The sequence below is a fragment of the Pocillopora verrucosa genome, chromosome 9 (assembly GCF_036669915.1).
Source record: "Pocillopora verrucosa isolate sample1 chromosome 9, ASM3666991v2, whole genome shotgun sequence".
NCBI classification, from domain to species: domain Eukaryota; kingdom Metazoa; phylum Cnidaria; class Anthozoa; order Scleractinia; family Pocilloporidae; genus Pocillopora; species Pocillopora verrucosa.
In genome coordinates, this window is record NC_089320.1 from 22493254 (window position 1) to 22508715 (window position 15462).

General features: G+C 38.2%; 2 protein-coding genes across 6 annotated transcripts; one reads left to right on the forward strand and one right to left on the reverse strand.

Moving 5' to 3' along the window:
* Positions 1-244: 244 nt before the first annotated feature.
* Positions 245-8418, forward strand: LOC131783804 (neuronal acetylcholine receptor subunit alpha-10-like). 5 transcript variants are annotated; one of them, XM_059100574.2, is made up of 8 exons: positions 245-408; positions 1668-1822; positions 2833-2877; positions 3268-3377; positions 4080-4224; positions 4592-4859; positions 5551-5723; positions 6142-8418. In XM_059100574.2, the coding sequence occupies exons 1-8, from the start codon at positions 342-344 to the stop codon at positions 6898-6900; spliced, it is 1722 nt and encodes a 573-aa protein (XP_058956557.2). In that variant the 5' UTR covers positions 245-341; the 3' UTR covers positions 6901-8418. The 5 variants fall into 5 exon arrangements, with proteins under 5 accessions (XP_058956557.2, XP_066028762.1, XP_066028765.1 ...); XM_066172665.1 differs by lacking the exon at positions 2833-2877; XM_066172666.1 differs by lacking the exon at positions 245-408 and having other exon boundaries at positions 1727-1822; positions 4085-4224.
* A 103-nt stretch (positions 8419-8521) lies between these two features.
* Positions 8522-13772, reverse strand: LOC131783823 (neuronal acetylcholine receptor subunit alpha-10-like). The gene is made up of 8 exons (XM_059100599.2): positions 13682-13772; positions 13014-13177; positions 12456-12500; positions 11614-11723; positions 11051-11195; positions 10359-10614; positions 9672-9844; positions 8522-9265 (listed from the first exon to the last, which is right to left on the reverse strand). Exons 1-8 carry the CDS (start codon positions 13764-13766, stop codon positions 8522-8524), a joined length of 1722 nt encoding a protein of 573 aa, XP_058956582.2. The 5' UTR covers positions 13767-13772.
* Between the last annotated feature and the right edge of the window lie 1690 nt (positions 13773-15462).

The following is a 15462-nucleotide window of genomic DNA, read 5'->3' on the forward strand; positions in this document are numbered from 1 at the left end:
GAGTAACTGCAAAAATAATTGTCTCTGGTGAAATGTTTCTAGCTGGGACATGACTTTTTGCGATAATAAGTCTTGCATTGCAATAGTTCAACGCGTTTTTAAAAACAGATTAACCGGAATTGTTTCCAGAAATGCTTTCATGACTTGTGTCAAACAAGTCGAGACCCTACGACTAGAAATTGCCCCCGGGGCCGTGAATCTTGCGTTTGAAGTCAGTTTATGATAATGGGCTCGAATTGGATAGCTTTCAAGTCAGGAATTTTTGTATTCAGATACATACATCCACGTACACCCAAGAAACACGTCGTCCCCTTGCGTGGAGCTGATCACGCGGAGCAGATATGCCCATTTTGTGGCGAGTTTATATCGTATTTTTGTCACTTTGCTATACCGTGTGTTCATCTAAAGGTAGGCTGTCGTCGACTTTTTGAAGTTATTTAATTCTTGCTGAGGTAAATTAAAGCTGACGGATGCCCGGCTTTCAAGTGTAGTCGGCTTGACGAGTTTCGACATCGCGCCACGAGGATTGTCGAGCAACTTAACAAATGATTTTAGTGAAGGTTGTGATTATTTCAGAAGATTGTTCTGCAGCTTACCAGGTTTTACACATTGCAAAACTTTACGGCTCACACAAATGCCTTACCCTGTAGGGAGCACTCTAAACGCCTATTTAGGACACGAGATGTTTCCAGCGTGAATTTCAAGATATATATTTTTATTCGTTCTGCATTATGCGCACCAAAACCTGTCGTTGCGCCCTGATTTTCCCTCCATCAGTAAACCTAGTTACAATCAGAACCATGCACAAAATCATTGAACTCTATCAAGCGTTGTTCCGTTACGATACAGAAAGAAAACTTAATTTGATCTAAAACAAAGGAACTCTTTGGCACTCAAGACGAAAAATTACCAGGCTGTGGAATCATAAATCATTTGGCTAATGCAGCTTGTTTAGCAACAAAATAAATGGCTTATTATCTTTTAGCGTTATGAAAGAATTAGTTGTTCCACTGTCACATGAAGTTTCGGTAAACATATTAATATATTATCAAAACTAGACAAGGAATAATTGAAATAGGGTGTCGGTAATGAAATCAGATGGTGATCACATTTAGAACTCAATTATGAAAAGGTACTTTTTCCGGTAATGAGGGCTATCTAAATTCCTGGAGTGGTTTTGACGATGACGAATAAATTAGTCCTTTGAGGTCGTAGTGAAACATAATTGCATTTTTTAGCAAGAATGCTTTGACACATGTATATCTCGTAACACTTATTTCAGTTCCATGGCAGGAGCCCAGCAATTTTGACCGTGAGAAAGACTAAATCAGTAGAATGGAGTTCAGGAAACAATCGTTCATCTGTATTTCATTCTTAGCATGTTGGTGAATAAACAAATGGTTTTAACGTAGTATGATACTCTATTTTCCATAACAAACAGTTTCAAGAAGAACACAAAGTATTATTCATGTCGGGTTTATAACTTGCTTAAAAATCTTTTCCACAAAGGAAGCAGACAGGTTTCCAAGTTCATTAAGTGCTGAAGAAGTTTATAGTTTTTTTAACAAGTCAGCTCCTGATGGATTGTAAAAAGTTTCTAGTATGCAAGCATATTAAACATATAAGATGATAAGAATATTCTTTCTGTCTTTTTTTTTGTTTAAAAGTTACAAAGTATAAAAGCATAACGGACGATGACGACGAGAAGAAGTTGTTACACTTCCTATTTGATAACTATGACCCAGAAATCCATCCTGTTCTCAAGAAAACAGATACAGTTGAAGTAAAGTTCGGCGTCTCGCTCCATCAGATCATTGAAGTGGTAAGTCCAAAATGGTTCTTATGCAAGCTGAAGGGATAAGGTTACTAATGGAGCACATTTCGCTGCTCTAGGGTCATTTATACTTTTTATTGCTGCAGTGCTTGCTTCAAAATCAACCAAGCAAGGAACTTGGTTCTAGATTATAGAGAGATACCGGACGCGTCTCGCCTGTGTCACTCATTTGGGATGATTTCAATCTTTTCGAGCACAACAGGCTTGCTTTGGAATGCATACTAACCTCATAAATGCACTAGTAAAGGTCAATTTGACCCACGGTCATTTATCTTAATCAATTAAAACACGAAAGAGGAGCCTTGTAAGTTCTTAATTAAAAAAAAAGGTCATACTTTTTGCTAAATTTACTAATAGATTTAAATGGCTATTAAAAATCATTATGTATAAAATTAACAAGGTTCTCTTCGTATGAAATATGAAAACAATGTTAAAAAGTAAATTAAAACAATTCACACAAAGAGCCGGAGAGCTTGGCTTTAAACAAGTGAAAATACTGAAATGGCTGCCACCTTCAAAAGCCACTTTCTATTAATCATATCTTGGACATAGTACCATTAATATGACTATGAAACAAAATTGAAAGTTAGATCGAAATATGAATTGTAGCTGGCGATTTGGAACAGATAAACGAACAGATGAATTGAAAATTGATCGACAAACAAGGGAGAAAATGTTGTCACTTTGGATCACGAAGCCGGCGAGGAAGAGATTTTCATGATCAATCTGTTACATCAGGCATGCATGACAGGCTCAAAATTTCAACTCCTTCAGACAATGCATACTTCCATAACTTACGATCAAAACTGCCAATTAAATGCAAATTTTCACTTATTTTGACTTAAATGATTGATGTAACTCATTTCTTTCCTCAAAATAGTGGGAAGAGAGCCTATTATCTGGGCGTCCTCGCATTTTCGAAATAGCTGAGGGAGACAATAAGTTAATTCATATCTTTATCACCGCATTATAATTGCATAACAGCATTTTTCTTTCAGGATTTCAAAAATCAAATCGTCAAGAGTAGTGTTTGGATAAGACAGGTATTCAAATTTCACCAACTTTCAATAAAACTCCACTTTGATTCATTTAATGCAGTTACGATTGTACTGCAAACGTAGCAAAAGAATTTCATGGATGGGAGTTCTGCCAGCGAGCTACAGTCACACAAAAATGCTCGGAAATTCAAACGTTTTAAAAATTGTCAACACAGAATACGCTGTAAATGTGCTTGTTGTCCTTTCCATGTGATCTATTTAGACTCAAGTTAAAGGTAAACACTTTTAGATATGATATCCATTTCCTATGGGGCTTATTTAATCAATTGTTGTAGATCAGTAGTTAACTATACCCTCCGCTTCGTCATTTGCCGTTGTTTTGTGTTGTTTCGTCGCTACTGAACTTATTTAAGATTTTTCAATTCGTTTTTTTAGGCATGGAATAACCCGTTCTTAACGTGGAATAGTTCAAACTTTGGTGGTATAAAAACTATTAATGTGCATCAGTCAAAACTCTGGAAGCCTGACATATTCTTGTATAACAAGTGAGTATGGATCTTAACGCTCGGTACATTTACATGCTTGTACCCGCTGCTTTATTACAGTGTTTCTAAAGTTTACTGTCATTCAAAATTCTTCGGCAATCGAGACCGCTTAGAGAGCTGTCTAAAGTTGCCTCTAGAGACGAGTAGAATCCCATAAGAGTTATTTGCACTTAAGTACTGACTCTGTGCATATATTGGTTTACTTTGCTTTACCATTTGATTGGTCTGAAAACTCAGGCCACCCCCTTGATGTAACTCCTGTGCGCTTTTCCCTGCTTCAGACCGTTTAGATGTAAATACTTTCAGTTCTAATAAGTTCCCAACGATATTTTTTCCAAGCTCTGATTGGTTTTTGTGGTTATTTTTTTTTGGGGGTTTGTGGGCCTTAATCCCAATGCAAGGGGATGGTAGCTGTCACCACTGGTTAGAACTGGCAAGCCACGTGGGCCAATTCGTAGGATGAAATCGGCCATTGCTCGGAATCGTTCAGAAAATTTAGTCATTTTCTAAATCAAAATCTATGATAAACATTTAAGCTGAAATCAATTTAAATTCCCGCTAAGAAAAGCCTATTTTCTGCTTTAACTTGACTAGCTTAGCCAGTTACTTTCTAGTAATACTGAGGGACACCTCCGTCGACAGCTGCTGAAAAAAAAAAGTAATTTCCACGAATGTACGTTTTTTGTCGCGTTCATTATACAGTGTAGATGACTCTGACGATGGGGCTCTGGATCGTTTCAAGACTAAACTTGTCTTAAGCTCAAATGGAGACATTATGTGGATGGCGCCAAAAATCCTGACAAGCTCCTGTAAATTTGACGTTACTTACTTTCCTTTTGACAAACAGGTAAACCGACACGTGTAAGAAAAGAAGTAGCCACTGCACGTTGCAAGTGAAACTGTGATTTGTCATTGTTTGAGTTCATTCTATCTGAATATTCAGTTCATCTCCAGATACCATTGGTGAGACTATCAGGCTTACAGGGAATTAATTACTCTGATCGTAATCATTTATTATTTGGTGGACTGTTTGAGCTGATGTAACGGTGATATCAAAGGAAAGAAAGAAACTTATAACGTATCTAATTACCGTCATCGTAACTTCAGCAAGTGACATTTCTTATTGTGGAGTAAGCTGTTTGAAACTATCAAACAGAACTTGAAATACAAAAAAAAAAAACAATAATTGGCTAATAACAATGTTTTTTTCTTAGACCTGCAAAATGAAGTTCGGTTCATGGACATATGACGGTCTTCGACTTGACCTTATCCCAGAAGGAGGAAAGAACATGTGTGATGGAGACATTAAAAAGTTCATCAGACACGGAGAATGGGACCTACTAAGCATGCCTTGCAGTCGTAACGAACTTGTTTACGCCTGTTGTCCAGAGCCTTATCCGGACGTTACTTACACCATGACGTTGAGAAGACGACATATGTTTTATTTCGTGAATATGATCGCCCCCTGCTTTCTTATATCAGGTAGGTGGTTGCCTCGGTTCTGAAGTTGTGTCATGGGAACTGAGAGATTATGTCATAGAATAAGATTATTTATCATAGAAACTACGGTTTTATACAAGGATTTCCAGCCCGGAGAAGAGCCGTTACATGAAAAAATACGATATTTTTTCGCCAATCAGCTGCTGACACGTCATTCGCCTCTCGCGCCACTTGGTCAGGTTGATGAATGAACGGCAAAGCCTTCACCGTTCTCAATCCAAGGTCCTTTGTCGGAGTTTTTCGGATTATGGCTGCTAAAACACTGAAAAATCCGTATCGCTCGCAGACAGTGACGTTCAAACTTCAAAATATGAAAAGAAAAACCGAAAGTTACATATCCATTAGCTTTGGTAATGGCATTTCTCGCGACTGAGAACGAAAATCGACAGCTGGAAGATTTGCTTTAGGCCGGAAAGGAGGGAAAGGACTTCAGATTTTGTTATTTACAAAGGGTTAAAAAAAAAAGGGAGAACAAAGAAAAATTGATTGATTAGAATTAGACGTTGGCCAACGCATTTGAGTTGTTAACTAAAAGGGAGGTATCGAGACATTAGGACATTAGAGGCCAATTACAACGCAAGTCTCAAAGGGGCCGAAACCCTTACTATGTCGACCTTTAGGGAATGTTTAAAATGTTTTTGTTAAACATGGCAACCTTTGTATTACTTTTCAGCGCTGACCCTGTTGTCTTTCTATCTTCCTCCTGAGTCCGGCGAGCGTCTCACACTCGTTATTACAAATCTCCTGGCCTTGACAGTTTTCATGTTGTTAGTGGTAGAGATTATACCAGCGACCTCTGAGACTGTACCTCTAATCTCTGTTTACTTTTATGGCAGTGTTTTTGAGGTAAGCTAAAAATCATTCAAACTTTTGACCAATCCTGGTTTGGGAGCCATCATCTCCCCGCTGTGTATGCTTTCAGGTGTAATTCCAGCTATCAAAATTAACTAAATATCCATCGGATCATTTAGTGTCGAGTGGAATCTGGGACTGGAATTTTCTTTTTTGTGTTCTACGATTGGTCGCCCTAGCAAACCTTTTAACAAATCAGTTGAAAAAGCGAACCACATCAAATCGTGTTCTGGTCATTGGTGATTTCCCGAGCTTGAAAGAGTTTGTATGCATTTGTGATATTATCCGCTTTTCAGTCCGTTCATTTTCATGTCTTTGCTTTTTCTTTCCTCATTTTGCTATTTTCATCAGCCGGCATTCTTACAAAACGAGTCGTTGATGTCATGTTATTCATTTGCATTATGTTTTTTAGGTGGCTTTGGCTCTCGTCGCAACGTGCCTCGTCTTGAGGTGCTATTTCAACAACCCCTCACATACACCCGTTCCGAACTGGGTGCGTCACATAGTGTTGGGTTGGATGGCTCGACTTACTAAGGTACCTGTCAAGAAAATCCTGGATGGCATTGATCCTAAAGAATCCTCAAAGAAAGACCCAAAGCAAGATGAGAACGATATCTCAGAACCTGGAAATGTTGTTCAAGGGAAGATTCCAAACACCTCGCGTCATAATTCATCACGTGATCACCTGTCACACATTTCACCCAATCTACCTGGCGATATACAGCCAAGACTAAACCTTTTACCGTCAATTCAGCGAGCTAGAAACGCGAATCGTTTAAGCATGCCCCACTTTTACGATGGTATTCAAGTCGGCGGTGCCATGAATGATCTGATTAGCAGTCACGCTGCCTCGAGGCACAATCTTCTGGACATCGCGCCGCCATCGCATTCGAAGCACGTTTTCGCGAATCATGTGAAGTCAGCAGACGACGTTAGAGGTACTGCTGATGGCGTGACAAGACAGCTGTTAGAGACTCAGACAAATCTCGCCAAAGATGTAGCCGAGGTAGTGCGATATATTCAAGACCAGGAGATGAGCGACCTAATGAAGGAGGAATGGCAACTAATAGCTATTATCATTGACAAATTTTTCCTCTGGTTGTTTTTGTTCATTCTGTGTGTTTCTACGATAATCATCTTCATGCAAGCTCCAAGCTACGCGTGGTCTTAGAAATCTGATATTAGATGTAGCTAAAAAAAGGATTTTTAACTCGGTGTTTAATACCAGCAATTTATCGGTATTTAAGTGCATACCAGGCTATTATTTTCTTATAAGTCATTACAAAGGGGAGAGGGGTAAATGTACTCTGAGCTCCTCCAAGGACTTTGGTTGGTTGAGCAGCTAGGAGGAAGGGCGAAAAAACCAGTGACTTCCCAAGAAATATTTCTTTGAAATATCGTAGCATGACTAAACTATAAAGATAATCAAGTACCGATGATCACAGGCAAAACATTTAGTCGACGCTGCATATTGGTTGAGATCATTTATTTTAATGGGCAAGCATTGCCTCCGACCTACAGTAGAAAATATTGAGGTGACTTACACACGGCTAATGCGACATGATGCAGTGATAGTTCTGACGTGTTCTTTGCCGAATTTTGCGAAAAAAAAGTATGTTTTGGGATAACGTTTAGTTTGTTGCATGAGGTTCAGCTGGTTTGAACTCAAATGCAACATTAAGCGGGAACAAAGTTTCCTCTTTTTGCAATATGGTGCCTGGTGCACTTCTTCCTAATGCAAACCAAACCCAGAACAGAGCAGAGAAACAACAGAAGATTCGGACTTGCCGTGATCAGTTGACACACTAACTTTCCCTGAAAATGAGCTTACTGCATGCATTCATGACGGCCCCTCCCAGTAATGTTTACGACTTCTTACTAGCAATTAATATAATAGAACAGTGGATAGCGTTGAAGGCGCATTTTGATTGGTTACTCAAATCCCAAATATCCTTTGCTATTCACCTCCGAGTAACGCGCGGGATTTGCCCCCGAAAATATTATGACCGCGTTACAAGAATAAATGAGTTAAAATCATCTTTCTGTGCTTAATTATCTCATTGTTTTAGGATATGCTAAAAAAAACTACAGTGTCAGTGGCTAACTGAGGATATTTACCTCGCCGCTTGGCGGTTGGGTAAATATCCACCACGAGCGACCTTCACTTCGTTGAATAGCTGTTAATTTTTTCTCTTCATGATATTGAAAAAGTTCACTAATGAACAAAATTGACTCAAAGGAGCTATCGCAAAAGAAAAGTTTTGATAATCACCCTTTTTACTAGTCTGATAATATACCTGGTAATTGCTTCTTAGCTCATCTGGGATTTTCACAATAAACCTTTCTAAGTGAACAATTTTATGGTCGCTTTTTAGTTTGTATGATTACAAAACTGAGTATACCAAGTGATTTACTAAGTATATAACTGCCTCTTTTACATTCCTACATATTTCTGTTTTTGGAAGAGTAAACCTAATTAAGAATATCTAAGACTATTCTTCAAAGATTCAGTACCAGCTTAGTTGGATCCTAATTTCTATATAACTTTGTGTCTGATAGAAAGAGTAACGTATATACAGTTATGCTATTGGTTATTGTCTGCTGTATTCAGTTTTCCACCGTATGAACGACAGCGTTGTTCATAACAAGACCATAAACCTTAAAATAAACGTTTACTTCACCACTTTGATACTATTGCTGTTTCTTTTTTTTCCACTTATTTTCCGATTATTCCATTTAATCCTCGCAGTTATAATTTTTATTGCAATAACGTGCCATGCAGTGATCATTATCTAAACCATGGAAAAATAAAAGATTGTTAATGTAGACAGAAAGAACATAATTAAAAATAACATACGAAAAGCACGATCCAAAATAGCGACCACCGTGTTCCACTCGTCTTTTTTTTCCTGCACATCTTCGTTTTTGGCTACTTCTTTGGTCAGAATTTGAACACATTCCAGCAGCTTCTCCTGCATTTTCAGCATTTCTTCCATTCGCCTGTCGCCGTTGTTTAAAGGCTTCCTGACCTCGCCATCTGTTCCCGTCTCAGAGTTATGCTGCTCTACTCCATGATCTTCATTACTGCTTAGACTCACATCGCTGGATTGTATGCACCAATCTTCCACCTGCGAGACAGACATTCTCGGGATAGATTCCTGCTCCCTTAGTCCAGGCCCTGATTTATAATTTCCTTTTAAGACTTTTGAATGAGAAATCCGTTTGACAAGTGAGTGAATATCGTTATGGCGTGTAGCCAGGCTGTGGTCTGGGGATGAAGCTTTGTATGTGGAAGCGTTCTCAATCTTGGTTTTTTCATTTACTCTGTACTCCATTGCAATTTTATTTCTGCGCAGAAAAGTAACATCACCTAGTTCTTGTATGTCCTGTTTTCTATGGCGAGGGACTTTAACACGGAGTAATTGTGCCATCCAATTGAAGACAATGTGTCGAATCCAAACTGGCATGTCTGATGAAGCAGGATCGTGAAAATGGCACTTGAGAATGAAGCACGTGGCGAGAAGAGCCAGTGAAACCTAAAGGAGGATATATGTATCAAGCTGAATGAGCAACTGAAGACGGATATCTTGCTAGATATTAACTTATTTATGATAACAGAGGAGCGAGGTCCTTGAATATTTTCGTCGACTCTGAGAGTTATAATATGTATTAATTGACTGAGTAGGGAAGCCGGACGAAAAATATTTGGCTCAAGGTCATGACGTACGGATTTTAGCGCAGCGAGGTCCGTGCGTCATGACCGAAAGTCAAATATTTTTCAGTTCGGGCTCTCCTACTCAATTAATACCGGTATATAATACAAATAACAAGATATGGAAACAAAGATATATCAATTCGACCAAATGCGATCAAAATGTTCTTCGACAAACTACGTCTTTGACATTTTTCTGATTTTAAAATTAAAGGAGTTGACAGACATACCTCAAAAATCGCACCACTAAAGTATATTGATATGACTGGTATCACTTCTGAAGTTGATGGCATGATATCTGCCACAAGCAACATGAACACAGTCATGGCTAACAGGTTTGTGATCACTAACGTGATACGTTCACCAGAATCAGGGGGAAGGTAGAAAGCCGTTACTGTCAACACTGTAATGGAATAATACATGTATGAAGGGGATAAGTTTCTAAAGTAACTGGAATGCTGCGATAGTGTTTGTGTGTGTGTGTGGGGGGGGGGGGGGAGGGGGAGAGAGTTTTTACAGGATTTATTAACTTAGATGATATTGAAAATTGGCCACCACAAAGAGTTTTAAAAACAGCTGACATTTTGAGGGTTGGCCCCTTGTCAAAGCGAATCGGGCATTGACGAAAGGCTAGCGTTCGAAACGTCAGGTTTAAAATCATATGTATACGTCGAGATCCAAATTACGTTTTACACTTAATAGAATGCCTGAAGAACAAATCAGATGGTCTCTAAAAGTAACCTCTCATCACCGAGAAAATGTAAATTTTTTCTTCATCAAAATAGTAAGGACTTTGATTGTCATTATCATCATCTTGACTGAGGACAATTTTAGTTTGCGAGGTTATCATAATAAAAGTCAAATTTTTTTTATGGCTCAGCTTATAATTTATTACTTTTGCAGTTTCTCTTCGTTACCTGTTATCAGCAGACATGGTATGATCAGATTCATGTAATAAAACAAAGCCAATCTCTGTATTCTCAGGGTGTAAGTAACATCCGGGTAGGGCTCTGGACAACAAACGTAATAGATTACATTCCTCTTTGCTGGAAACGAGATGAGTTCCCATTCGCCGTTGCTGACAAACTTTGTCGTGTCTGCAAGGAGTGCCTCTGGTACCATGTCCACACGAAAACCATCGTACGTCCAGGAACCGAATTTCAGATCACAAGCCTATTAGTAGACGAATCATAACTGTCAAAAACTTCAAACTGCTTGTTCCTTTACCGTGATTCTAGGTCTCATGAATTATTTTCAGGGACATCTTCAATTGAGTGCCGAATGTAATCCGGAATTGCTTCGTTTTTTCAATACTTCCTTATGTGATTGGTCCAAAAACCTCGCGCCACTTCCTAAACCAATCAGATACAAAACTAAAACCAACCACAACTTGATCATTCGAGTTTCCCCGCTCTTCGGGCGGTTTGCTTGTTTGTACTTCGAGTTCTCAGTGGCTATTTATGGTGATATTTCCTTGCTCGGATTGCATGGCTGTTGTGATTGCTTTGGTTCTCGTTTTACAAAATTCAATCGAACTGTGCTCTATCTTTGAAATCCGAACGTAACCTTGAATCACATGTTAATCAGTGGATGTTTCGGAGATCCTTACCTGGGTATCGAAAGGGAAATACTTGACGTCCATCTTACAAGAGCTGTACAGGATCACAGGTGTCAGCCACATGTTCCAACCAGTTGAGTTGATTACTATCTGTGTATGAAACTGATCCATTCCACCCTCACGTTCGTGGTCAGCGCTAAAAATTAAACTTTATTATAAGGAGCTTCAAGTATAAGTAACCAGCTACGAGCTGAAAAGTGCAACATTGAAAGAATGTTATTCGTTACTACTACTTTGAATTCTCTCTTTCGTTTTACAAAATCATTTTACATAGAATACTTCGCTGATCACAAACTGCATTTAAGAACAGATATAAGCATATCGTGTAGAGGGTAAACGAAAAAGCTCTTCCCGAGAGTTTTTTGTGCCACAAGTGTTGTTTGTAAAGTCATATTTTAATATTCTAAATTTGGGTTTGAAACGAATGCCTGAACTGGCTTTGGTAGTTAGTCTCGTTGGTTTAATAATCAAAGAGAGCTACAGGTCCAAAAACGTTTATCATCCTCTTACATTCCTTACTCCGCTTAGCTTACAGGATTACATTTTTAACTTACTTATTGTATAGGTAGATGTCTGGTATCCAGACCTGTGAAGAGTGAACATTGACAGATTTTATTCCACCAAAGTCTGTTTGGTTCCAAACAAGGAAAGGATTGTTCCAAACCTATCAGAATAAAATGAATCATTCTACAATCAGGGTAGGGTAATTTAGCATTATCAGCTGAGTTGATAACGTGAATTGGTCACCGTAAAGGGTGTGAATGGCACATCACTAAATTTTGAGTTTAATTGATCATGCTTTTTTTGTAGGGTAATTTGGCATTATCAGCTGAGTTGATAACGTGAATTGGTCACCGTAAAGGGTTTGCAAATTGAAAGCTGACGCTTCGAGTGTTATCAACTCAGCTGATAATACTAAATTACCTTGTTATACTCTCCCACCGACGCAGCACCACAGTTTATTTAGAAACTTACCTCATGCCTTTTTATAAATATATGAGAAGCTAAACATACAGGGATTTTGATTGGTTCTTACTTAAGATCTATTGAAAGACAGACGCATCATTTTGGCTCTTTTATCGTATAAAACAAATTATGGATTCCATACTGCCTTGGGTTTGTACAGTAATAGATCACAGAAAAATGTTGAAAGAGCTTCAGTGACACACTCGGCGGCTCCTTGCGTGCCTCTTTTTCGTTCTTACCACATTTTGACGTCATCTGTGATCTATCTGACTAAACAGATGTACGGCAAAGTGGAATCTATATGTATAGCTAGAAAAAGCTCAATTTCCCTTCACTCATCCCTTTTGGTCTTCTATCCGATACTAGATATTATACTAGATACATTGTGCAACCATCTTTGGTAAGGTATCCAGGAAACAGAAATTCCTACCTGTCTGACCCATACACTGGTCTGCAAGAGCTGATTCTTCTCGTCCTGCAGAAAAGTAAATAAAAATAAAATATGAATCTCTCGTAGCCATTGAAAAGTTGCATCAAGCCTATCGCGTAATAGTTTAATACTTTCCGGTTGTTTGGATTGAGTTGTGGTCGTAAAACACAACACATCACAACCTCTGTTTTCGCTGGTAAGTCGTATTGAAAAAAGCGGGAGATTATTTTATTTTGTTTTGTTTTTATTTTTTGAGCCTAGAAAACGGGTAGTTCTTACTACAAGTCTACGCGGTAGACTCCAAAACCCATCAGCAACTTAACTGAATATTTATGCAACAGAAGTGGACAACCTTTCTACATCGTTGTCTCCATTTGCAACTTTTTTGAAATTTCATAGCGAAAAATCTCCGAGGAACTCTTTGAAAATAAGATTCTGGCAGACATGAAGTAAGCGTAAGGGTGTAAATGAAGCTTAGGTGGATGTTTGTAATGTGCTAATTTCTGATTTATTATCAACAGTTCTTCTAAAGAAGTTAGTGAAATACAGGAAACCTACTACATTAATGATCTGGTGAAGAGAAATGCCAAAGGTGACAGTGACGCGGTCTGACTTGTTCTCGACAGGCCGCAATTGTGGATTGTAGTTGGTAAACAAGTATTTCAACAACCGCTGTTCGTCGTCGTCGTCTATTCTCATCTCAGGTGCAGAGTTTCCTGGCACTAGTCAATCACAATTTAAATGAATTAAAAATTTGATTTAGTAAACTGCATCAAGTGAACATCTTCACTTAAAAAAAAGCAACCTAATTTGCCCTAAAATAGCTGATAAATCTCGGCCACACACACAAGCAATTCAGTAATGTTAAGGACACCCACACTCATCTACAATTCATGAAACAACACAGTTAGTACTCTTCGAAAAAAAAAGTTCAGCGTAAAGCAGGTCCATAAAGACGCATATCGTTGTGAGTTTTTTTTTCTAAATTTATTTTTTTTCAGGAATCAAGTGCTTCTTCTCTGCAGTTTTTATAAGTGTGGGACTTAAAACCCAAATTTGAGGTTTACAGTGGTAGTGAAACACAATGAGAACGCTTTTCATTTTCACTGCAGGTAATTCAATCAGTTTTACATATGCGGTTACCGTTCGTATTTGGTTCGAAATTGCGGACGTGCCTGCGTGTTTCATTGCAGGTTTTAAAAACCCTTTCTCTTTGATTAACCTACCTTGTTTTGTTGAACATCCCGACAGAAAATAAATGGCAAGAAAAATTATTTTTGGAAAGGTGAAATCTCTGATGAAAAGCCACATCTTAGCATACGCAGCAGAAACCCAAACTCCAGTCTCAAAATCAGTACGTAGCTACGGACGATAGAGAATTCTGGCAATTGTCTTCAATCCTTCTCCTTCTTAGAAACTGAAACTAGAGTAAATGATAAAAACCTCCCGTGAAAAGTCGTCAATATGGTGATAGATAGACATGCAGTTGCTTTTACACGTGTTCAAACCCAGTTATATTAGGGTCCCCTGAAGGCATTTAGTTCCTTTTTGAACAAATAATTCAAAATCATGTCTCAAGCCGGTTAATAACATCTTAAAATGTTGAATTACAGAGTTAAAGAGGATGCGGTATAGTGGAATTAGCAAATGATTGGTCCGCTTCTCCAAAGGATTTGTGGCCGGGAGAGCATTTGATGGGCCTTTGTAGAGGATGTTTTTGGCGCAGCAAGTCACACTTGAATTTTTTTTTCATACAAAAAGTCTATCATCGTAACTCTTTGGCTCTTGTCGAGATTCACTGCGCGATGGAATTAACAATTACCCCCAAAAAAATAAATAGAACGAAAAAAACAAGAGCTGTTGTGATTAAATTACTTCCCTACCAACAGAGCTTATTATGCATACATCATCCTGTTATCAAGGAATTGAAAAATATTTTTACTTCCCCTAATACGATGTCTCTTTCAAAATGAAATAATACGCGAAAAAAAATTAATAAGAAATTAAGGAATATTGATAAACCGAAATAAAGAACCGCCTTAATGCATTTCAGGTGAAGCTCTGATGTATCTGATGATGCTTCGAGTTAAAAAACTCCACTCGCTCGCTATAAAAATAGAAGTGTTTTCTTCCGGTAATTTCAACGCCTGGGAAGCAGATCAAAACTTTTTCCGTCTTCATTTGCTTTGGAAGTCTTAGTGAAAATTATGCCTAACAGACGTTTGTGATGTTATCTGTTTAGACTAAGCCGGTATATTCAGTATTTCACAAATTTTTTTTAAACGAAAAGTTACACGTGCCAATCTTTTACGATTCCATTAAGCAAATTTATCATTCCAGCCCTAAAAATTGCGTTTGGAAAAGTCTTGTCCTCGAGTAAAGGCACTGTGTTGGTTACAACAATTCCAATTTTTTCTTGGGGGATGACAGAGCTAAATGTATATCGTGGAATTCACCGATCCTTTACTAATGTTATATACTCACCAGTTAAACAATTATTGGCCGATCGCGGTTAAATCTTCTATTTTGTACCACTTTAGAGAGAGATTACAACTTAATATCTTTAACAATGTGGCTCACTCCAATTTCAAAAGCCTAATTTACATTTATGATAATTGGAAACAAGCAGGTTTCTGACTCTAACTTTTCGCGCGGGTAACTATCTTAACGTTTTTAATTGGGGCCGGTAGAGGCGTCAAAGCAAAGTTTAAATAAAACTGCAAATGAGCGTTTTGAATCACTTCCAAACCCACGAGGAAAACTCTTGCTTACATTGTAAAACACTCGTCGAACTAAAGTGGAAGGCGAATCGTCTCAACAGCCATCTTGATAAAATTCACGTTACGTACGTAGTACGTTAGGGAGAAAAAAAGCTTGGTGAAAGACATGATTAAAATAATGTATTAATTAAATAATTTTAAAAATCGGACGCATCATCAGTCAGTTACCTTCGGTAAAGATGAGCTTCTAATTTGAACGCTTTCAGTCTCTTGACTCAGGAGAAGCT